The following is a 25,482-nucleotide window of genomic DNA, read 5'->3' as shown; positions in this document are numbered from 1 at the left end:
TTGTTTCAGCCACATATGAGACATACTGAATCACACCTCAGCGACTCTCCATTGTAGAATTCTTAATCGTGGAGAGTCGAGATTTTCTGTTGAAGATGTAAAGCAAAGTTCTCTGCGAAACACGAAGAGTTTCACCTTTCTTTCCTTGACACAAAATAAACCCAAATGCCCGTAACATGTTTACACATTGTTGGACTTGCCAGGATCACTTGTGATCACGTGATGTCCATTCTAAAATAGAATGTTACGCTTGATACATTCAGATTATTTCATTATTCCCGATGCTATTTCGCCAGATTTAGTGAAGTGTGCTTATAAATTTGATGCAATATTATTGAGGATAAGTTCCTTTATCAAGTGAGGGATGGTGATTGCTACCTATTGGTGCCTTTTCTGTCCAGGATCATTTCAGGATAGGTCTGCTTCCTGTTGAGCTAAATCAGCTCAAGGATGGTGGACGAGTTATGAGAACAAACTCTTTGTTTGTACAGAATGGCGGCAGATCTCAGTTGCAATAATTATGGATAATCCATTTGCCAGCCATCACCTACAAGTGGGGGCAGTCAGAAATGTTCCGATCAGGATCGTCTTTTACAGTACAGAATTTCAAACCCGTGAAACTGATTGATTTTCATATTTCTAACACTCTTAGAGGCGTTGCGTACATTTTAGCCATTTGAAGTCACTTTTAGAAATTAGGCTCATCATATTGTAATTAATTACCGTATCCTTTCCCACGGTGTGAAAGATTTATTTTTTGTGTAATGAGTTGTATATTAACGGATTTTTGAAATTTAATTCCTGTTTTTTCTCAAAAGAAGCAATATCCCCCAAAGTAAAGTGGAAACCTGAAAATATTTCATTCCTTCGTAAATGACAAATCGTACCCTTCTCGTTCTGGAGGAAGGACAGCCGTGAGTATAACGGAATCATTCGAAATGATTCGACCTCGAAATTTTAGGCAGTAATATGTTAAATGCAAGCTAGTTTGGTTAGTAGGAAGTATCGTGTAACCCGTTCTTCCATAATGTAGCAAGAGTAACGTACATTGTAGGAGATGTCTAGGCCTTACCCCCAATGTCTATGCAAATCTAATACCATAAGCGTTGTGAGGTGTAGGCTATACTGGCTTCAGTAAACTTGCGTCCTAACCTGAAAACACGAACTCTAATAATGATTTTAATAAAAATGCTGGCAATCTCTTGTATGTACACAATATTTTGGTGGTACATAACCTCAAACAATTTCAATTGTTACTTAAAAGATGCAATTTGCGTTCGTCCTTGAAGAGAATTACATTAAAACAATTCTTCAAAATGTTAAGGGAATAATCGGATTTTATAATGAAATACGAGGTTAGAGAATAAGTTGATTCTTTGTTTACTTCTTGACTTAGAGAGCAAACAATGGAACTCAAGTGTGAGGCCTCATATGCCTCGCCAACTATCCCGACAGGACCCTCCAACATTTCATCAAAATTCAATTGTCTATTGAAAGAAATCTACAGGGAATTTTTGAATGAAAATCGGCACAAAGATAAAAAAGGAAATAACGAATTTGGAATTCAATTCACACAGGAAAATCCAGAGCCGACTAATGGTCAGGAATGGAATGCATGAAGCACCAAGCGGGGTGGATAGGAATTGTGCCAGCTGCCGAAACCTGTCGCACTCCTCTGGAGTAATGATTAACGAGTGGCAAATGAAATATTATTGGAGAGTTTTGTTGGGATGAAGGGTGACAGGGAAAACCGGATTATTCGGAGAAAAACGCAGGTCGCCTCCGCTTTGTAAAACACAAATATCACACGGGGTGTCCGGGATTTGTATCACGGAACCCAGCGGTGAGAGGCCGTCACGCTGCCGCCTGAGCCACGGAGTGACTCAGTTAATACATGTCTTTTAGCGTAATATCAGAACATTTCCCGTGGCATAAAACTGGCCGGTACAAATATCGCTTAAGTATTTAACATTCCCTCTTCCTGGAATCATTTCTGACTGCACCCGTATTCCTTAAGGTGCTGAATTATTTTTTAATGTATACGTGATGAGAAAATTGAGAGTAAACAAATATGACCAAAAGACTCAGTCTTGTTAATGTCATTTTGTAGTTAGAGTGAGAATGAGTTTTGTGCATATCTTAGCATTAGTTTATTTATTTAAATAAAAATTTATGTCTGTGATGTTCCTAAGCAATAAATATAATTGACTTTGTAAATAAGGAGATAATTCAGTTAGAAAATAAAGAGAGCAATACAAAAATATTTATTTATTTATTTATTTATTTATTTATTTATTTATTTATTTATTTATTTATTTATTTATTTATTTATTTGGGAAACAAAAACAGTGAGACGCCAAATTACAAATTTCGCTTAAAAATGTTTATTTACAATAAAGCAGCATAATGCAAACTTAAAAGGATAAATGAAAAAGCAACAAAAAATCATCTAATGACAAAAGTACTGGAAGAAAATTAAATCCCGCCTCTATGGTGTAGTGATTAGTGTGATAAGCTGCCACCCCCAGAGGCACGGGTTCGATTCCCGGCTCTGCCACGAAATTTGAAAAGTGGTACGAGGGCTGGAACGGCGTCCACTCAGCCTCGGGAGGTCAAGTGAGTAAAGTGGGTTCGATTCCCACCTCAGCCATTCTGGAAGTGGTTTTCCGTGGTTTCGCACTTCTCCTCCAGGCAAATGCCGGGATGGTACCTAACTTAAGGCCACGGCCGCTTCCTTCCCTCTTCTTTGTCTATCCCTTCCAATCTTCCCATCCCTCCACAAGGCCCCTGTTCATCATAGCAGGTGAGGCCGCCTGGGCGAGGTGCTGATCATTCTCCCCAGAGATATCCCCGACCCGATGTCTCACGTTCCAGGACACTGCCCTTGAGGCGGTAGAGGTGGGATCCCTCGCTGAGTCCGAGGGAAAAACCAACCCTGGTGAGTGAACAGATTAAGAAGAAGAAGAAGAAGAAGAAGAAAGAAAATAAAAGCTGAAGAGATAACTGTAGGGACACAACAATGAAAAAGGAAACATAAAGGAAAATGAAAAAGGGCGAGGAAAATTTAAGAATTAAAACAAAACGAAGAAAATAACTTATAGCTAGGCACAGTAAGATAAATACAAATATGACACATAAGTAACGATACATCATCATCATCATCATCATCATTGATGGTCTGCCTATCGGCAGGTCTTCGCATGAATTCTTCACGCTGTTCCGTTTTCAGCCATTCTCTTTGTCTTCCAATAGCTTCTATTTACCTTGACACTGTCTACTAACTGACACCTCTTCCTTCCTCTCTTCAGTTTCCCTTGTATCTTCTTTTCCAGTGCTTCAGTTATTAAGCAGTTTAGTCGCAAGCAGTGGCCTAACCAATTTTTCTTCCGTCTTTGAATTCATTCCAACATCGTTCTTCTTCCTTCACCTACTTTTTAATACTTCCTCTTTCCTTACTTTTTCCTGCCAGCTCATTTTCTCCATCTTCTGCCAGATCCACATTTCAAATGCTTCTAGTCTTCTTTCTTCCTCTTTTCTCAACGTCCAAGTCTCAGACCCATAAATCACCACATTCCACAGAAAGCACTTCACTAACCTCTTCTTAAGGTCCTTATTTAGAGGCCCACTCAACAGTGTCCTTTGTTTCATAAATGCTTCCTTGGTCATTGCAGTTCTAGTCTTCAGTTCGTCCAAGCAATAAAGATCATTTCTGTTTATGCTTCCCAAATATTTGAATTTAGACACTTGTTCGATCTCCTCCCCAGAAACTATTATTCTAGCTGTTGAGTCCTTCTTTGACCCTATGATCATTGATGGTCTTTTCCCTATTAATTTTTATGCCTAACTTCTTACAGGATCTGTTCAATTTTTCCAACATAGCATTCATCAGTCCCTCAGTTTCTGCTAGAACGGTACAGTACAGTAAAAAATAAATGTATATTACGTTATTACAATAGAGGGGACAGCGATGAGAAAAGAATAAAAGGGAATGTGAAGGAAATGAGCTAGGTAAAGTTAAGGAAGTCTCGATTAAAGGAGACGTACGAAGAAAACTTCCAGGTTCCTGTCAGAAGATAAAGAGTTAGGGAGGGCTGGAATGCGGATAATAAAGTTCGTTGAACAAGAGAGAGGCCGGAATACGAAATATGAAGGGCTGGTTTTATCGTGGGTTTGTGAGTTGGGACATGTAGGAAAAGAAGGATGTAGGCTCAGGGAAACGAAATAGATCGTTAGCAGCGTTGTATAGGAATGAAAGGTCGCTACTTTCCTGCGAGTAGATAACGGGCGAAGCATTAACTTATCCAGTATCTGATTGCAGCTCAAGTTTCGACAGTCGGATAATCTGACTCTAACAATGGCAGAAAAGAATGTCTGGACGAGGTCAGTGTGATTGCGATCAGTGGGTGAGGAGGTAAACAAAATGGGAGACGCGAATTCAATAACAGGTAGGATGCAAGATTCAAAGTAGGCTCTGAGGGCGTGGATGTCTGTGATTTCAGAAAATCCATACAACAAAATGTCCTAATTCTCCTGAAACTCAATGTAACGACACACGTAAATCTGACAAGGAAGTTCACAAAGTGACTGGGCGGGTGTTCATCACATCCTTTGTAAATAAATGATCCACCAGATGGCAGTAATGCAAGATTTAGCTACTTAGTTTCACTCCGCCAAAAGGAATAAACTCGAACAGGTAGCAACCATTTAATCAGGTGCAACTTCCCTTCTTCAGGCTTTGGACGTAGGCTATACAATTTTCGTCAATGGAAGAAGTCCGCTGAAAGTTTTTGTGAGCGAGTTATATTCTCCAACACTGATACAGACCTCCAGACTGGTAATGTTCATACTCTAATCCATAGACTGGTTTGAGGCAGTTCGCCATGCCACCCTATCTGGTGCTATGTCATATTCACAGCTTGGTCATACCATTCTTACGGCCTGAACTTCCCTCAAAATCCGAATGAACAAGTTCTGGTTGTCTTAATATGTGCCCTACCATTCTGTCTCTTCTTCTCGTCAAATTGATTATTATTAACAAATACATCGCAACTGGGAAATATCCCGGTGGATATGGTCACTTACAGTAGTGTGATGACACAGTTAAAACTGAATTACCCAACAAAAGAAAAGAACTCCAACAATAAGAGTAGAATAAGAAATACAAGGGCGAGAAAATATTACAAGAGATACTGCCAGTTTAACGTTCTAAATCAGGCTGTCTCACTACACCAGAGCCTCGGGACGATGGACCATCATCCAGCAAGGGCAATTCCTAAAATCCAAAAAGAAAACTCCCCAGTATGACCAATAATTAATTTTAGACCCAGTCCTACCTACAAATTAGCACAATTCATCCGGAAATTTCTCAAAAACACTATGTATTCCAAGAAAAACATTAGATTTTTGTAACACCAAAAACCTCACAAGTCAATCTTACCGTTCATTAGCATCCTTCGACATCGAGAACATAAATTCGAGTATTCCTTTACACGAGAGTATTTCTATTAAACAGAGTAACTTGCGACAGCATAGTAGACTAAGTAGATTTTTTTTTTGCTAGGGGCTTTGCGTCGCACCGACACAGATAGGTCTTATGGCGACGATGGGATAGGAAAGGCCTAGGAGTTGGAAGGAAGCGGCCGTGGCCTTAATTAAGGTACAGCCCCAGCATTTGCCTGGTGTGAAAATGGGAAACCACGGAAAACCATCTTCAGGGCTGCCGATAGTGGGATTCGAACCTACTATCTCCCGGATGCAAGCTCACAGCCGCGCGCCTCTACGCGCACGGCCAACTCGCCCGGTAGACTAAGTAGACTCAAAATATAGGAATTCATTACTTTGGTTAAATTTACATTCAGTAATAATTATTTTGTTTTTTTAGCGGGATAATATATCAACAAAACAGCATTCCAATGGGATCTCCGGCATCGGGCATTATGGCAGACATTTATTAAGACTACCTGGAGCATAGATATATCAGCAAAATGGAGGACGTTTTTTTCTTGACAAGATTTGACGATGACACCTTGACAATTTTAGATGGAGGACATACCAACAACCAAACCATATTAGATGAGTTAAGCAAGTTGAATCCCCATATACAGTTCGCATTGGAAACAGAAGCTAACCGTTCTCTAAATTTCCTAGACATAACGAGTCACAAGAAGTCAACAGTTTCTTTCTTATGATATATATACAGGAAGGCTATACAAAATAAGAATACTATCAAACAATTTTGAGTCCACTCGATTTCCCATGAAAAAGCCTCTTTTTATAGATTGGTCTACAGGGCATTTCAATGTACCATTATCCCATTCCAACCTAAAAAAAAGTTGATACCATCAGGGCTGTGCCGGGAAGTACATCTCATCCCCTTGCATTTCAATGAAGGGCCTTGAAGAACGCTATCTGTCATATAAAAATTGAAACATCTAGTACAAGAAGTTGGAACGTTGATCAGAAGATGTCACTACTAAATGACAGAGTAATACGTTATGTTAAAGTTTCCTAAACTGACTGGATTTCTTTTTGTTTTGTTTTGTTTTGGTGTATCACTGGTTGCAACAACTATTTCAGGAAATTTGAACTTTTCTCCATAGATGTCTCTATTAAAGAACTGAGTTCGTGCACTCTGGTGCAAAGTGGAATAATTAGAGATTTGAAGAAATTTTGTGTGCATAGGTTTTCTGAACTGAATTGACTTTCCTTATTTTTGGTACTTCAAGGTTTTCAACGTTTCCTACTCATCCCACCAGCGTTGGTTTCTAACCAATCAGAAATTTGGTGTATTTAATTTTCAGCCAAACATAGGCTTCTTGTAACTTTTTGTTAACCAATAAAATGAGAGGGTGTGTCCGGATTTAGTCCAGAGCCTTCTCGAAACTTCCTCTCAGGTATAAAAGCTGTTGCTTTTTCAAGTTAACTTATCTTATTGATCGCCGAATTACTGAGCGTGTGTGTTAAGCCAGGAGACGGGGGCCTCAATCTTCGGCAGGCAGAACATCAGCAAAGGTAATGGCCAAACGTTTTTCCATCTAAGTAGTTATCTGCGCAAGCTGGCCCGAGGGGAAGTTTCCAATATTTAACTATGGCCCGTCAATTTTCTAAAATGTAAACTTTCTTCTTTCTCATGTAAAATTTCATGTAAGTCCTAAAGACAAACTGAAAATCGGGGATAGAGAGTGCGTTACCCTCTAGAATTCTCCTTCCATTTATCTTGAGGTGACTACGATTTTGTAACTGTTTTTCTCCTGTAAATCATAAATTAACTTGTCGTTCTAGTCACCTCAGTAGTGTGGGATTAGTCTCTGCATCGTCGGGCTCCAAGCCCAAGTTGTGTTTTAACCTTTATTTTTAGGAGCGCAAGTGTACGCTTCCATACATTTTTGAGTTTGGGCCAGTAACTTAAGCTGTTCCTTTTCACCAAGGCCCAGTAGAATGTGTACTAGATACCCCTGGGTCAACTAAAATCATATGGTATTGTAAATTGCAGGTTGTGCCTAGAGAGACCTAAAGGTGAAGTGACGCTCTTTAATGCTTGCCTTGAGTAGGTCGTAAGAGTTCGGGAGCGCTGTCTCCTTGTTAGAGCATGTAATGTATTAGATAATTGTGTAGAACCTTTGGAAAGGCCGTACCTTGTAACCGTTGGAGCATTAGTTTGGGAGATATTTCTCCTTATCTATCTAACTAAACACAACATTAGTGAAGTTGGGACCTTGCCAATTAGGAGCCTTTCTATGTTTGTATCAAAATTGCTATGTACCTGAAACATTGTTCTCACACCAAGTGAAGAGTTTTGTTGAAATTTAATATCTCAAAAGAAATCTAACCTTCAATTCAAAATTTTAAATCAATCTTTGACTATCGGAGATACACCCATTCCAGCCCGCACCTTCTTTTACCTCTGCGTTCCACAGATAACCCTGGAACAAGGGCAATAGCTCATACTAATGGGTATAAGAGAATGTTTATCGACATAATAAAATTAGGGTTCAAAATAAACCAAAATCTACTGTTATTAAAGAAAGCATTCAGAAGGGCAGTTATTCAGATTTGTGTGTGTTACTTAAGCTCTGCTCATCCCGTCGCTATCTTATTGGCCACTCGAACGGTCCACTCGTAGGGATTCTCTTGTTCGCCGGCTCAGTTAAACCGACAGACGTGAGCGCTAGTATCTGAGTTTTGTACGTTAGAGTTAACAGCAAAAGTATCTGAGTCATTAAACGCTAGTTAAATCTTGATCGTCTCTTAAGATAACCAGTTGCGGAATTATAGAACGGTGACTTGTTATCTCTTGTTATCGCAAAGTCAAGAGTCATGTGGAACACGGACGTTCCAGATACCGGGTGAGCTGACCGTGTGATTATGGGCGCTCGCATGTGCATCCGGGACATAGGGGGTTCGAACCCCACTGTCGGCAGCCCTAAATATGGAATTCCGTGGTTTCCCATTTTCACACCAGGCAAATGCTGGGGGTGCACTTTAATTAAGGCCACAGCCGATTCCTTCACACTCCTAGGCCTTTCCTATTCCATTGTCGCCAAAAGACCTATCTGTGTCGGTACGACGTTAAGCAAATGTTAGACTAATGAATTCTTGTTTAATATTGTGTATCTTTTTCAGGTACGTCATAGTTAGTGTTTTTACCCAGAATGATGGCGATGACGATGCTTGTTGTTTAAAGGGGCCTAACATCTAGGTCATCTGCCCCTAATTGTACGAAATGAAATATAATGAAAAGTTCAAAATCATCCGCTGACAGAAATAAAAAAAATGTCATGAAGAATGAATGGATGGATATGAATTTAAAACAGTCAGTGGATCCGACCCAAAAACTATTATAAAAAATAGTATTACTGACCACAATCCTGAATCGAGGATGCTTGTTGTCTAAAGCGGTCCCAAAATCCAGGACAACGGCCCTCATAATGGTACTTGTCGCTAGTAAACTAGAACCACGCTATGTGTCATGTTGTGGTACTAATCAAAAGTAGCGTGACTCATGGTGTACCTCACATAGTGGTACAACTCACAGGCAACGCCCAGACCCGCGGTGTCGCTCACATGGGTACGACGCACGGGTAGTGGAAACCCACAGGGGAACCACCCTCTGCTGCTACTAATCACAAACCTATTTCGTACCTAATATAGTGGTACTATTCACAAGTAAAGGCGAGTCATGGCGTTTCCCAGATGATGGTACAAATCAAAAGTAGTTTTATGGTTCTAATACAATCATCCCTTGGTCGCCTCCTTTTGTCGCCTCTCACGACAGGCAGGGGATACCGTGGGTGCATTTTTCGGCTGCATCCCCCACCCACAGGGCGTAGAGAGAGAGAAAAAGAAGAAAAAGAAGGGATCCGTCACGTCGAGAAATGAAGTAAGGGACGAAGAAAGGCAAAGGCCATGAAGGGCGTGAAAGTGGAAGACTCCCTAGGCCTCGAATGCTCTAATACCGTCGGGGTCGGAAAAGATCAAGACTTGACCAAGGGAGGTCGGAAAGGATAGATGAATGTGAGGAGCCTGGCACAAGTAAGTGTAAGCAATGCCAGGAATCAGATAAGGGCCCCGTGGTCGTCACCCCACGCTCCCAAGTTGAGAGCCCCTTGAACCTCTTTTAGTCGACTCTTACGACAGGCAGGGGATACCGTGGGTGTATTCTTATTCTTCTGCGTCCCCCACCAACAGGGGTTTCTTACTCAAAATAAAAGGGCATTAAAGTTACAATAACTAAGTCCGCAGGCCGATGACCTAGCTGTTATTCTACTTTAAACTAAGAACAAAGAAACGAACAAATAAGTCTGCACTGGAAAATAAATCTTTCTTCTTAACAAACAAATGTTATTACTGCTGATTCCTATTTTCGGCGAGGTATGTCGATATCGAGAGGATGCCGTCCTAACATGATCGGGATATGTACCCGTATCCAGCTATGCTATGAGATTTGCATAGACAATGGGAGTACTAGAATTAATGTCACTCGTGTTGCATTACGGAAGAACAAGCTGCTCGACTGTTTCTAATAACCAGACTAGTTGGCATTCCAACCTGTTACAAGGTAAAAACCGAAGATCTAGTAATAAGGAAGGCGTGCAGGATATTCTGTAGAAAAAATAAATAAATATCGGCATCAAATATTTTTGTATTCCTCTCTTTATATTTTAACTCAAATGTATCTTTGTATACAAAGTTCATTATAATTGGAGTTTACATTTATAACACACCTGAATTATGCACAAAATTCAGTCTCACTCTAAGTACAGTTTCACATTAGCAAGACCTTCTCTTGTTGACATACTTCCTTGCTCTGAAATTTGTCATCGCACTTAAAGGACAAATTAATTCGGCACTTGATGGAACACAGGCGCAGTCAGGTGTGATTCCAGGAAGAGTGGATGTTATATGCATAACCGTGCTTTTGCCTCATACTTACACAAAATTACCATAAACCAAGTGAGATGCGATGGTTACAGTTCTGAACTTACACAAAGGACTCCCAACCACTGTGCAAAAGTATTTGTCTTCTGTAATCCCTTAAACAAGGAATAACCAAGGAATCTGGTCACTCTATAACCTCATAGTTCACAATAATATTCACTTTAATATTTTAGCAGTTCTAATCGACACCATTCAATACGACCACTAATGACTCTGATAAGCCGAATAGAGTGAAGGAAGTAGAGATGGTGTATTGAAATCTCGCCCCAATACAGATGCAGTGAATGAACAGTTTATATGGGACCCTGAATTGGCACAATCAGCGAGTTTGCGGAATCGAAGCCTCAAGATCCACAGTTTTCTTTGTGGAACAAGAACTGTCTGCTTCTGATATTGAATTTTAGAACTTCTTTCTTAACAAAGATGTGTAATCCAATCTCTGAGTTTACGAATTAAGTTCTGAGATGTGTTTCTTAAAACGTCGGCTGAATTTGATGCAATATCCTCTGCAAGACATGAGGCATGTTCCAAGGGAAATTACTTTTGAAATTATGTTTTAAATATCTTATTAGAAACTATGAATACATTTACACTTTTAAAAATTAAATTACTTCTACAGAGCTATATTATATGTCAGAGAAAATTAAATGCTCATGAACTAATACGTAAATGAATTAGTTGGAGTGTTTTTAATATCACAGCTGTGCGGTTCTCGATGGGGACTGTTGCACTCTGGTTGTCATGGTAACGGCACTTGTCGTCATCGGACTGGTCCTGCGATAGCGAGAAACAAAGCCTTGTAGTTTCACACATAGCATAATGTTTTATGTTGTAAGGGGGTAATAATTATTATTACTAATTGTAAGGAACAAAAAATCACGTAAATACATGGCCAATATGTATAAATATTTACAGTTGGATTTACAATTACTGGGGATTTGTTTTGATAGACTTACCACAACCTGTGTGTTCCTGTTGTTCCCTTGCCTCATCCGTCCTGGATTTTAGCCTCTGCGTCTGTGTAAAGGAGGACCGTACAGGCTCTGTAAATCAGAACGAGGGGCCCATATTGTTACTGTCAAGAAATGTCAGTGTCTTTAACATCGCTCTGAAATTGAGAGTGGAATACACTAATAGACTTTCAACATTTAGAAAAATCCGTGTTGTACAAAGTGAGGAGTAAATATTAATAGATTGAGTATTATTTAGTAACTGAAGTACCACAAGGGTCAGGATTAGCACCCATATTTTTCGTGATGAATAAAGATAATTTATGGAAATGTATATATCCTGAGAGTCATTTAAATGTGTGATAACTTTGCAAGTATTTTGTCTCACAGCGTAGAAAATTTCGAGATAAATTTAGTGAAAATTACTCAGAATTGAAAACTGAATATGTGTGAGGAAGCGTAGGCATTTCAGTTATTTTCGTAATGAATGAATAAACCTAGGTGTTGAAGCAATCCAAGAGGTCTGTGTGGATTGCTGGGTATCTTCTATGCGAAAGGTTACTGACCTCAAGGGATGTTGAAGGTCGCTTGTAGGTGACAGTAGTGTACTTCGAAATGATGAGAATTTGAAACAAGAATTTCAGTAACTGTACAAGTCATATCCTGATAATATTGTACTCACTCGTATGCCTGCGATGTCATCGGGATGCAGCCTGAAGTTGGGAATATATCCAATGTCAGTTTCGTACATGGCTGCGTATCTCTCACTGGAATGGCCCAGACCCAGGGCATGTCCGATCTCGTGAACAGCGGTTCGGAGTAAGCTAACACCTAAAACATTAAATTTATTAGGAATCAGAAAAAAAAACACTCGGAGGTCCTTGTGGTGACATTTAATTGCTTCTATCAATAAGAATCAGAATAACGAATAGGATATTCTGTAAGGAAGAAAGGATAATAATAGGGGATGGTCGGTGAAGTCAGTGTTACTGATGTTGGGGGGGGGGGGTTGTTAATCGGTGTACTCTGAGGGTGAAAGTTATAAATTGGTGATAGCAGCAATAATGGCCCATGTTTTTCCTGTTAACTGTCTGCAGATGCAGGCTTCTTCGAGGGAGGACTTTTGCAACAGTTACTACTAATTTAAAAAAAGTACAATGATGGAACAGGTAGATCATTCCAAGTATTTAGGCTGTGTAATCTCTCAGCACAGTAGTAAAGGAAGTGAGACTGAATCATTTTACAGAAAAGCTAATGCGGTGAGCTTACAGTTGCAATCAACAGTGTTCTGTAAGAAAAAATCAGCTCCCGAACGAAATTAACTTTTTTTTTGCTAAGGGCTTTACGTCGCACCGACATAGATAGGTCTTATGGCGACGATGGGAAAGGAAAAGCCTAGGAGTTGGAAGGAAGCGGCCGTGGCCTTAATTAAGGTACAGCCCCAGCATTTGCCTGATGTGAAAATAGGAAACCACGGAAAACCTTCTTCAGGGCTGCCGATAGTGGTATTCGAACCTACTATCTCCCGGATGCAAGCTCACAGCCGCGCGCCTCAACGCGCACGGCCAACTCGCCCTGTAAATTAACTTTATATCGGTCTCTATTCAGATCAAGTTTGCTGTACGGAAGTGAAATTTGCGTGGACTCAGGTTATCTTATTCGTAAGTAGAATACTTGGTAGTATTGAGAATAATCGCTGCTACGATCAGGAGGCAGGAGGATACTGGAAGTGAGGAGACGAAGGATAAAGTACGATTGAATTGGATGGATGAAGCGGTAAACGAAAGCTGGTTTAGGTGCAAGATGAATTGCGGGGGTGGATAGGTTCGGCGGTTCGATCCCGGTCACTCCATATGAGACTTGTGATGGACAAAGCAGAGAGGGGGAGGGCAGGATTTCCTCCGGGTACTCCGGCTTTCCCTGTCATATTTCTTTCCAGCAACACTCTCCAATATCATTTCTTTTCATCTGTCAGTCATTAATCATTGCCCCAGAGGAGTGCGACAAGCTTCGACAGCCGGAACAATTCCTAACCTCGCCGCTAGATGGGAATAACATTCATTCCATTCCTGACCTGGTCGAATGACTGCAAAGTAGCTGTGGATTTTCCGGATACTTAGTAGAATAACAGAATCTGTCATGGAGGGTAAGAGGAGAATAGGAGAAAGCAGAAAAACTATGGTCAGACTAATTTTCTGATTATTTAAAGACAGGGGTTGTGGAATTAAACGAGGATACAGTTAAACATTTTGACTAGTCTGAAACAATTATCAACTAAGTACTTGTGCATTATGTACTACCCCAAGTCTGTGCTCAATATATACTACAACTGCTGTTAAAAGATCACTGTGTCGAAACTTAGTTAAATGTACTGCAGCTTAATGTGAACGTTTGTCCGTTAGTGACTAACAAATAAACAAAACGTAATCACGAGATCATATGTACATTCAATATCCTAGGTCCGCACAGTGAATTTACTATAGGGTGTTATCTATCTATATGCATACAACTCTAATGCGTATGTTTCACAAAACCAGAAGGAGTTAAAAGATTCGGGTTTTATAAAATCTTCCAAATCGTCTCAATAGTAGAGGAAGAATCTTACATTTCTTGGAAATCAAACGGAAATATATTTATTTTATGTAATACATCTACCCTAATATAATAAGGAGAGAGTGCGAATTTTGTGAGTTCGTGTATATCTGGAAGGTAATCTCAGAAACCAGTGGACCGATTCTAAAACTTATTTTACTAATGTAAATATACATTATTCCTGAGGGACATGTGCTGTATTTTATTTTCAAGCATTCCTAGTGGTGGATGGCGCCGGAGGGGTGGGGGGAGATTTAAAATAATAGGCTAATATAGGCGAAATATCGATTTTGTCGTACAAGGACGAGACAAAGCTCCTTGATGCAAAGAACGAAACTCGGTAACACTGCTGGCTCTAAAACCATGTTTTAAGGTCCTAAAACCAACCGTTATGGAGATACTGGCACCGCACTACCCCTGCTATAGGAATCAGATAAAAGAATGTACTTCCGTAACCACGGCAACGTCAGCTCTAAGATTCTACAGCAGCGAGATTATGCATGTAAGTTTTGGAATAGCAGTCAACCAAAACTGTTGTGAAAGACACTCATAGGACTCCTTTGGTCGGGGGATGGATATGTGTTGAAGTACAGAAATAATAGAAAACGACCTATATTCATGTACAATCCGTAGTTTTGGGGTCGCTGAGGTCCACGATCAGCCTCACGGGCACTGTGGTGAGAAGGAGCGGGAAAGAATACGTCAGAATTGATCGAGATTACCGATGAAAGTTCGTATGTTCCAGCATAGCTCTCAACCAAACTTGCTACACGTACGACTTGCTATCTCAAACAAAAACGAAATTGGGGCAAGAAACCTCTAACACACAGATATTAATGTCGAGTCCATAGTTTTCAAGGTCCCCGAGAGGATCTGGAAGCCGTTTAAGTCAGAGTTCAGCTCCAGTCGGAACGTCCAAGATGACCAAGATTATGGATATATGCATGTATGCTCAAGCATACGTTTGTCATCAAGTCGTAGGAGTCGTGCGACCGAGCTTGGCATAGTCTGTCGTGTAATCAGCTTAGGATAACGTAGCGAGTGCTTCAAAACTTGGCCAGATAGCTTCAGAGAGGAGGAGTTCGGGAGGGGATATGAAAATACGTGGTTCGACCTGTCATTGAGTGTCCGGGAATATTTGACCGATGCTTGGTTTGGTGAGGTTTGACATTCTAATGGAAATAATGACTCATGTTTGTTTTAACTCATGCATAACACACCGGGGTAGTTACGGTTAAATGGTACTCGATACCAATGATACTAAATCAAACATTGTATGCAAAGAAGCTTAGTAAGTCAGAGACAAATTCACCCTTCATACGGATGTGGGAGAAAATGGGGGGTGAGAGTGGGGAAGCGGACCTTCACATGCGAGAGTTATCGCACGAGTACGCTAGTATATATATAAAACACTAACGTGTATGTCTCACAAAACTCAAACTCTTAAACCAGAGGTAATTAAAAGGTACGGTTTATGTCCATATCGTCTCAATAGTACAGGAAAAGTCTTGCATTTGTGGAAAATTAAACGGAAATATATTTATTATATTAATAATCCATCGTGCAGTCACCAGGATAAAAAGCATACATTCACCGTCGCTAGGAAACGTGCAATACAAGTCAATGAGTCATTATAAGTCCATGGCGTAGGAAGCCATTTTAGGTCCCCAATATGAGGAGCCATATTCAGTAGGTCTGTCTGTCTGTCTGTCTGTCTTCTGTCTTTGTGCGATGTCCAACCAAAACTGTGGCAAGCAGAGCTTTATTCTTAACAGAGGTGTATTCTTAGATGAATCTTCGTACGGGTCAAGACATGACTTCATTAATTATTGTATTAATTTTTATCGTTTCAATTATTTATTTTCTCGACATTTACCCGATATTCGTTTCATTCATTAGAAATTGTCACGCATGGCTGTGACAAACAGCAATTCTTCCTCCGAGAAATGAAGCTGTGAGCATCAACTTTTACAAGAATTAGTCGACATTCTACAAGTGCACAAGTCTAGCGACAGGACACGCGATATAGATGAGGGTGTCAACTACACGACAGAGCTTTTAAACAAATTGCAGTCGCCTGGACTACCCTCGAATATCTTGGAGCAGACGGTTGTGACACCAATTACCCTTCTCAGGATCAGTGTTGCCAACTTATATTTTCAAGATCCCCTAAATACTACGAGAAATCCGCTAAAATTCCGCCAAGAAATCCGATATCAAATAATGAGCAATAAAAATGAACAATAATAATAATAATAGTAATAATAATAAAAGTAAATGTCTGTACTCACCTGATCTGTAAGTTTCACTGGGATTAACCCCCTTCCTGCGAGCGGGCGAGCTAAAACTTGTAGGCGCTTTAGTGCCGGGTGCAAACTAGGTGAATCCCCTACCTCAGGAACCACACACAGAACAGGCTAGTTCATTAAACGGTCTTCCTTCACAGCATAAATATAAATGCTACTCTCTCACAGTTTCGTTATCTGTTGTCATTCGTCAACTGAGAGATAAGTACCCTTTCCCCACGCATTACAAATGTATGATACTACGATCTCATAACATAAAATCCAAACAACAGGTTTTCCTCATGTGACTGCTAGCACCTGACAAGAAATACGGAAAAGCTCGGAGACAGACTGGAGTACAAATTTAAAAAGAACGTAAAATGGATAAAACACTCAATTCCGCTATAATAAATCTAGAATTCCACCAAAAATTCCGCTGTCCGCTAAATGATATATTTCTCCCCCGACAGTCTTCTAATTCCGCCAAATTTAGCGGAAAATCCACTAAGTTGGCAACACTGCTCAGGATTATGAATGCCCCTTTCGTCTGCTATGGAACACAACTCTCAGTGAAGAAAGTGATGTCGGACTTTCTTTAAGAGCTATGTATTTTCAAATTTTTACAAAATAACCTTATCCCTTTCAAAATACTCTCCATTACAACGAATATATTCGTCCTACCCGTGCAACCACTGCTCGAAACATTTTCCGCAGACATCTTCAGAAATGGCTGACAGCTTCTCCCTCGTTTTCTTCTTGACCTCTTCTTTATTGTCAAGTTGGGGTCCTTTTATGCCCCTCTTCCTGCGTGAAATAAGTGAAAGTCGCACGGAGCCAAGTCAAGCGAGCAAGGTGCGTGGAGCTGCTGAACCATGCGATTTTTAGCCAAAAACTGTCTAACGAGATGGCTGTGTGCGCAAGTGCGTTGTCGTGGTGGAAGAACCAGTCTCCTGTGTGCCTCATATCGGGCCTTCTTACCGAGTAGAACACAAAATATCACAGCTGCACATTATTCACTTAAACATGCTATCATAAAAAACGATAAAAGTGCAAAATAGCGGTAGCAAAAAACAGAATGAGCCAGGTCGACAACACAGGCGGGACTGAACTGGCAATGAGCAGCAGAAATGTGTACTACACAAGCTTCGCCACGGCAATGTTATTCCGGTTATTACTGGGTAATTCTTCGCAATGTAATTCAAGCAATTTATGTATAAACGATGGCTTTTAATATACATAGGCCTAAAGTTCTTTTTGCCTTTAAAAAATGGTTTAAAGCATGTAGCGATTTAATTAACAAGTGCGGGCGAAGCCGCGGGTGCATGCTAGTTCTTTATATGCATCTTGTGAGATTGCAGGTGTATTGCTCTAAATGAATGATACTCACCATCCCTCCTACGGTCAGTCCAGAACTCCTCAATGTCGAAATGCACTATTCCACTCGGAGGGGGAGAAGCATGCCCATAATATCCTCCAGGTCCCTCGAAGGGGAAAAAGTCCCCATGTCTCCCTGCAACGAACTCCATCTTGAAGTCAGCCTTGTAGGGGTCCGATACTCGGGTAAATGTAAGATCCGCTTGGTCCGACCACATCTTGAAGGCTTGTGCTATTATGCGATTCACTGTAGAGAAAGACAGGCTGGGCGGATTGTTAAGGACGATGTAGGTGAGATGATGCCTTTTCCATGGGCGACCTGATGTAAACAAAGAAACACACATTATAGACCTATAGAAATGTATCTAGTGGCCGCCTAAATCGCCTGACATTGCATTTTATTCATTATGCTTATACGTTTGTACGGGAGACCCGTAGACCTCTCAGTATATTTAAAAAAATCTGGCAGACAAATGACCCTTAAACAGAGGCTATGAAATCATTGAACTCAACAGAATACCTGATCATGGGAACCAGGTAATGACCAAAACTAATGTTTTCAGGAAAACAAATTATATTGGCATACTTTTAATAACTAAAACGAAGAAATAGATTTATATATTATGAAAGTAGGATTTAATTTGTGAAATTTTACAGATTGTCGTGCTCATAGCGTATGTAGAAATATCAAGGCGTATTCATAGAAAATGCCTCCTGTCTGTTTCATGTACGCGACATATTCTTGAAAACATTCGGTGAAATAGTTAGAATTTATAGCAAATTTCTGCGTTACAATCATACTTACGGAATGTTATGATTAATATTTGAAAGAGAAAATAATTAAAATAGAATTCCCCTTCTTTTTCAATCAACGTATGACATATCACTGTGTGTTCACTCAGTCTACTGAATGCAAGCTGCATGTAGTAGTTCATATACAGATGTGGTTCTTATTTCTGCGCTTTGTCCATTATTAATTATTATATTTAAAATCTCAAGGACTGCAGCTTGATATACTTTGGGTACCGTTAACTCTAAACTTACACCCTTGGATTTGAAAAAGGAGAAGTTACTCAAAAACTGATTATTCTTTTGAAAATGAACAGTGAGCCTTGGTCCTCATAAATGAAATTTCCATATCGAGTTGTTCTGAAAGATTCAGTCGTCCATTTTGCGACTTTCAACGTTGTAGCGACTGACTGTAATAAATGATATATTCTTAGTGATGGACAATACGCCATCATACCATTTTTCCGGCTCAGGGATATGTATAATCCTTCCTTCGTATAACATTTCAGTCTGAGCAGAGGCTCGATCGCAAGGCATGAACGAAGTGGTGATGTATTTAAATAAACAGCACTACTTCAGTCCTGTTCATGCAATATCACTGCAATGGCTCACCGTATCCCCGATACGTTCACGCGGTGCACAAGGCTGCCAACATCTCTATTTAGGAACTAAGACGAAGTGCAATTACCTTTTCTCTCACTGACCTCTGGAAAGGAGAATGCTCAATAAGAGGCTGCCAATGACGCTTTTCCTCTTGATGTGCGATTGCAGTGCATTCTACGTGAGCTAGTGGTGAGAAGTTGAACGAATATGTATTACCACCCTTTTCTATTTACGCCTTAATGCAGCCCAATTTAATTGACCCAGTGGCGAAAAGATTAATTTAAATTACCACTTTTTTATTTCCGGCTGGTGGGCCCTGCTCCAAAATCACCACTTATTTCTCCTTGCGATATCAGCGCATTCTATGTGAGCTAGTGGTAAAAAGCTGAATTAATGTTGGCCTATGTTACCACCTTTTTACTTCCGGCTGATAGCAGCACATTCTAAGTGACCTAGTGGTGAAATACTTACTCTTCCCACATATCTTTCTGCCCTTCATCTCTTAGCCTTTTCTAACCTCTAACAGATGAGGTCTGATAGAAGAAATACGCCAACAGCAGCGGTTTACAGGGGGCCGATGGAGCAAGTAACATGTAGATGTGTCTGCAATTCAATTCGGAATAAGAGCTCATGTTAAATAAATATTCGTCTCTCCCGGAACAGACCCAGTACGTTCAGTGTTGCCTAGCAGTTCCTTCATCTCGAATAACAACGTAAAATTACGGTCATGAAGGTATCCATTGACAGTAGGGTCGGATATCGAAACAAGTTCTTTAACGCTGTTGATAGTATGTTCCGAGTACATTTTGCACACTTCCTTAACGATTCTTTGGCCTACGGCAGTCATCTGGAATTGGTGAGGTGGTGGGTTCGAACTCATAATCTATATGCTTTCTATTCTGGCCCTCAGGGGCGAGACAACAAACTTTTTCTTTATTAGCTCGAATAACGCGTGAATGACGTCTTGCTCCAGTGTTCAGAACGAGTATAACGTAGTCTTCTTCGTAGACTCCGACATCTGACTTTCAAAAGGACCTGGGAAGGATCAGAAAGTTTACTTTCATACTTTTACACGCTGGTGAATTGTACGAAGTGTGTTTTGCAACTGGTACGTGATAGAAGAGTAAATGAATTTCACCAAGCACACAGAAACACCGAGAATATAATTAATTAATTGTGGCCTTTCTGTTGTTGACCATCTAAATTTGCTAAGTAAGACACATATTAATGATTGCAATAGGAAGCAAAACGAACATTTCCGGACAATTTGTACAGTATAATTCCTAGTTAAATACGTAAACGACGATTGTATATGTACAGTGGGAAAAAGAAGGGTGAAAGAAGCCATCCTTGTGGAAACACGGTAATCTTTTTTGTTATCCTTTCCTTTCGTTGAAATACTCATTAGTTGATTGGCTAATGAGGTAATTCAATCCTTTACATTCGCAATGTTTAAAATTATATTGAGTATTTCCGTAATCCTTCGTTTAGTTCAAAAGTTATCCAGTTAACACGTTGTACTTCATGTTACAGTCTAATGTACAAATACATTAATCAAAGTCATTAGCCATGAGTTTCTCTATGTGCTAGTAATTATGGACGGACTAAAGTAACGTACCTTACAGGAAGAGCAAAGAAAAACGTCCCATGAAGCAACGAAGTCCACCACGACGTACAAAATTTTGAAGTCAAGACAGAGGATGTGAAAATAGAAAATTGTTGAGAAGGATGGCTATTAAAATGAAGGAAGGACTAGAACGATATTCTCAGATCAAGAACGAGCTACAAAATGAAGTGGTGATTGAAGGGAGAAGAAAACTTAAAGTAAAAATAACTGCAGCCCAGACCTTAGTGAATGGTACAATAACAATAATAAAAGTTATAATAATGTTTCTTTAGGCGCCTTAATTGATACACAGGTCAAAGTGACGGATTTTCCAGCAGGACTTTTTTAATATGTAGAAAAATATCAAATGTCTGTACTTGGCCTATTGTTATCTTACCTGAGTAGGTGTAACGCTTAGTCCTGGAATAATTTCTATCCTCCACTCCACAGAACGGCGTGATCATCTTCTTAATTGTAGCTTCGTCCAGATCGCCTAAAACAGAACAACTAACTATAATCTTATTAATGTTTACCATGATAGAAATGTCAAAGTTTATAACTAATTGTTTCTCACTGAAATTGTTTAAAAAAAATTTATGGGTAGATTTTATGCAGTAATAGGTTATTAGTAAGTGTCGTCAATGCGTTCTTCCACAATGCAGTAAGAGAAACATAAATTCCAGGAGTTCTAGCAGCCTAATGTCTATGCAAATCTCATAGCAGAACTGTTGAACACTTGTTACTTGCTTAAGTAACCTGTCACTGCCTAACAATCCAGACTGAACTTATAATCACACACTCAAATTGTCAAGGAAATTCTGTCTAATATTTTGTGAATTATTGAATATTTTATTAAATAAATACTACGCAAGTCAAATGTTCCTTGTCATGTCTTGATACTTTGCCTAAACTAATTTATCATGCCGGCTTGTGACAATCCCATTGGTCTGGATTGGTTAGGTCCGCCTTGTGAAAAACCCTTTGTTCTGAGATCAAACAAAAGAGATTAGGGAAAGTAACCCTCCCTCTGCCCCCAGCCGCTATTAAGGGCACGAAGCGGCTGTTCGGCCTCTATTATTCCGTATGTCGACATGATAGCATCGCATTCTATGTTGGACAGTGTGAGAAGCCGTCCGCAATGTGCTGCTAATGACGAACGAATAATTTGTTCCGTATTGTACATTATTTCGTTACAGATTGAATTTACTTGTGTTCGAATTGTGAGAGGGTTGGTGACGGAATCCGTTTTCTTTGACTGGTGGGATGATGTATTATCCGACCGTATCTCAGCCAATGAAAATGCTACAGCCTGCTTGAGCAATGCATAATTGAATCAGGGGGATGGCGGGTGGCTACACATTTCTCATCTAGAATGCATTCTACGTATGGTATGTACTATTTCAGAAGCTATGTTACACATACTGTATTCCTACTCCAATATGACCACCCATGGGACTCAAACGGTTTTCAGTGTTGAAGTAAATGTGTCTGGAGTTATCTGCTGATTAGTGATGACACTCATGTCAGAGACAGACAACAATTTCTCCAACAAACAGACAAGTGATCATGGATACAGGACGTCCAGTTTTGTGTGGTATTCGAACCAGAGGGGCATGTATTTAATTTTGAATACCCACAAACTTTGCAAAAGCTTCAACTGGAGACAGCTTGAAAAAATTCTCACGGATTTTCAGAATCAATCATTTGATAAAAGCGTGAAAGTTTGTTATTTAAATGAATTTCTTCGCACTGAAGAAGTCCGGTTTACTAAAGTATTTACAGAATGCATATGCATCAGGATAACATTTAGTGATTTTCTTACGGGACTTACCTGTCGGAGCCAGACCGACAAATTTCTGGAACTCTTTAATGGCTGAGTTGATAGCGCCTCTACTGGTAGGTCCTGAGTTTATGTCGGTCGTGTTACCTTTAATGTATCCATGTCGAGACAGGTATTCCTGGAAGTAAATCATGATAATACCCTCATTAGAGACGTTCCACTGCAGGAACATGTCAGTCAGTCAATCAATCAATCAATCAATCAATCAATCAATCAATCAATCAATCAATCAATCAATCAATCAATCAATCAATCAATCAATCAATCAATCAATCAATCAATCAATCAATCAATCAATCAATCAATCAATCAATCAATCAATCAATCAATCAATCAATCAATCAATCAATCAATCAATCAATCAATCAATCAATCAATCAATCAATCAATCAATCAATCAATCAATCAATCAATCAATCAATCAATCAATCAATCAATCAATCAATCAATCAATCAATCAATCAATCAATGTCGCAAAGGTGGTAGAATCCTATCAAATATTTACCTTGACTTTTCTTAAACATTTCCCTTGATAATGTAATCCAATCCCCAACTGTTCGCTCTATAAACGAATATTTGCTCTAGTCTGTTCCCTTGAACTCCAACTTTATCTTCATATTTTGCAAGCTCCACTCAAACTTATTCACTTTCTTATTTCATTCCATGCCAACTCACCACTGACAGCTACAAACACACCACATAGTCGAGTATCTCGTCTCCTTACTCCCAAGTCTTCCCAGTCCAAAGTTTGCAACATTTTAGTAACACTGCTGCCTTGTGGGAAATCTCCCCGAACAAATTGTGTTGCTGCTTTCAGTTGAAGTTGTTCTAGTTATCGTATCAAGTAGTCCTGGTGAGGGTCCCATACACTGGAGCCATACTCTAACTGCGGTCTTACCAGAGACTTATACCCCCTCTCCTTTACATCCTTACTACAACCCCTGAATACTCTCATAACCATGTGAAGAGGTCTGTAACCTTTCTTAACTACCTCTTTAATACAAATCCCCCAGTGAATATCATTCCTTATTATACACATAGGAACTAACATTTTCCCCATGAGATACTGTAACCCCACCAACGTAATTATTAAAAGTGAGAGGACTTTTCATCCCATTTACTATCATACCATTGTCTGCTGTCCATCTCATTACATTGTTGAAGACCCCTCACAGTCCTGCAACTCATTTACTTCTATATACAGTATAACATCATCCTTAACTGTCATTCAGATGTTCATTTATATATCAGAAAATATAAAGGTCCAATAATACCTCCTTGTGGAACCGCACCCTTGATTATTACAAGATCAGATGACGCATCACCTACACCAGTTCTCTGACTTCTATTTTCTACAAATGTAACCACCCATTAAACTACTCTTTTCTCTAGTCCTATTACCCTAATTTTTGTCAGTAATCTCGCATTATTTACCCTATCAAAAGCGTTAGATAGCTCAAGAGCGAGACAGTTCAGTCGAACTAAATGTAATAACCTTGCTGGAATTCAGAGAGATCCAAGGCCAAGGTTGCAATATTTCTCACTTGTGCATTAATAATCTAGAAAATTTATAATAATTCTTACGTGTAGCATATCATAATAAATTATACACCATTTCATTCAGTGGAGTCCAAATAATTGATGAGACAACATTAGGATAATTTACTTTTTAAAATTGATTTCCCACTTTACTTAAGGCGACGATTACTTGGTTTCCATTTCTAGAACATCATTTTCCCTAGTTGCTAGAAGACCTGTCTGTCTCCGTACGAAAAGCAGATTGTAAAAATAATGTAGCTAATAACTCTTTCCATATCCTGCTCGCTGCATTTCGAAATTACAACCATATAGACTGTAGGGTTTCAACGCAGACAAACCACTCATTATTCTGTAATTTCAAGGAAACCTATGCGATGCAATTTTAAGACCCTCGCTATGTAATTTGTAGACTACGAACAGTTAGGGTGAAATATTTTATCCCTGAGGAACCGCTTTTATTAATTAAATTAGCCTCATTAATTCCAATAACTCTGATTACTGCTGATCTGCCAGTATAAATGTATATTATGTAACAGGTACTAATATTATCATCAAGAAGGAATTATGCAGCACTTTTTCACCTTTGTCAGATGGTGGTGGTGGTGGTGGTGGTGGTGGTGATTATTGTTATAAGAGGAATTACAACTAGGCAACCATCCTCTATATAACACTAATCAGAGGAAAAAAGGAAAGGATCCGACACTTCGAAAAATGAAGGTATCGGCCAAAGTAAGACAAGGGCCACGAAGGGCGTGAAAATGAAAGACTCCCCAGCCCTCGCAAACCTAATAGCGTCGGGGTCGGAAAAGATCAAGAGTTGACCAATGAAGGTCGGATAGGATAGATGAAAGTGAGGAGCCTGGCACAAGTAAGTGGAAGAAATGCCAGGACTCAGCTGAGGGCCCCGTGGTCACCAACCCACGCTCCAAAGTTCAGAGCCCCTGAGGCCCCTTTTAGTCGCCTCTTACGACAGGCAGGGGATACCGTGGGTGTTATTCTACCGCCACCACCCACAGGGGGACACCTTTGTCAGAACTTGTTTTGTGCCGTGTTTTTAGTTTCTATTAGTCTTAAAAAATACTGGCCATAATTTAAATCCTAGACACAGCTAGATCATTTTCCAAAAGATCGTGTGAAATACGTACCAAGGCTTCAGTTCGCGAAAGTGTTTTGCTGTTCACTGGACCCGCGTGTATCGCCGTGCTGCCGACCACTAGGAGCGACAGGAGAGTTGACAAGGGGCACACTGCGAACTCAACCATTGTAAGTCAACGTCGCTTCTGCAGGTTACTGATGACCAGCAGACGATGAGCGCTTACTTATAGCAAACCGCTGTGGTATGATATCATAGTCAGTCTCCAGCCTTTCCTCGTATTTACCAAGAACGCGACACTTGGCGCCCTCCGCTTGTCACTCCGTGTACGTAAAGAGTTTCCGCCAAATTAATCATTAAACTACGAGAAAACG

At 39.9% G+C, this 25,482-nt stretch overlaps 2 protein-coding genes across 2 annotated transcripts; both read right to left on the bottom strand.

Moving 5' to 3' along the window:
• Positions 1-10,134: 10,134 nt before the first annotated feature.
• LOC137503020 (macrophage metalloelastase-like) lies at positions 10,135-17,994 on the bottom strand. The gene is made up of 4 exons (XM_068230388.1): positions 17,652-17,994; positions 12,070-12,218; positions 11,394-11,480; positions 10,135-11,211 (listed from the first exon to the last, which is right to left on the bottom strand). The coding sequence occupies exons 1-3, from the start codon at positions 17,980-17,982 to the stop codon at positions 11,442-11,444; spliced, it is 519 nt and encodes a 172-aa protein (XP_068086489.1). The 5' UTR covers positions 17,983-17,994; the 3' UTR covers positions 10,135-11,211; positions 11,394-11,441.
• Positions 17,995-20,006: 2,012 nt separating this feature from the next.
• LOC137502994 (matrix metalloproteinase-A-like) lies at positions 20,007-25,280 on the bottom strand. The gene is made up of 4 exons (XM_068230307.1): positions 25,161-25,280; positions 22,468-22,594; positions 21,034-21,129; positions 20,007-20,065 (listed from the first exon to the last, which is right to left on the bottom strand). Exons 1-4 carry the CDS (start codon positions 25,275-25,277, stop codon positions 20,007-20,009), a joined length of 399 nt encoding a protein of 132 aa, XP_068086408.1. The 5' UTR covers positions 25,278-25,280.
• Between the last annotated feature and the right edge of the window lie 202 nt (positions 25,281-25,482).

The sequence above is a fragment of the Anabrus simplex genome, chromosome 14, assembly GCF_040414725.1.
Source record: "Anabrus simplex isolate iqAnaSimp1 chromosome 14, ASM4041472v1, whole genome shotgun sequence".
Lineage (NCBI taxonomy): Eukaryota > Metazoa > Arthropoda > Insecta > Orthoptera > Tettigoniidae > Anabrus > Anabrus simplex.
Note: the sequence above shows the minus strand (reverse complement) of the source record. Positions and strands in the feature narration are given on the sequence as shown.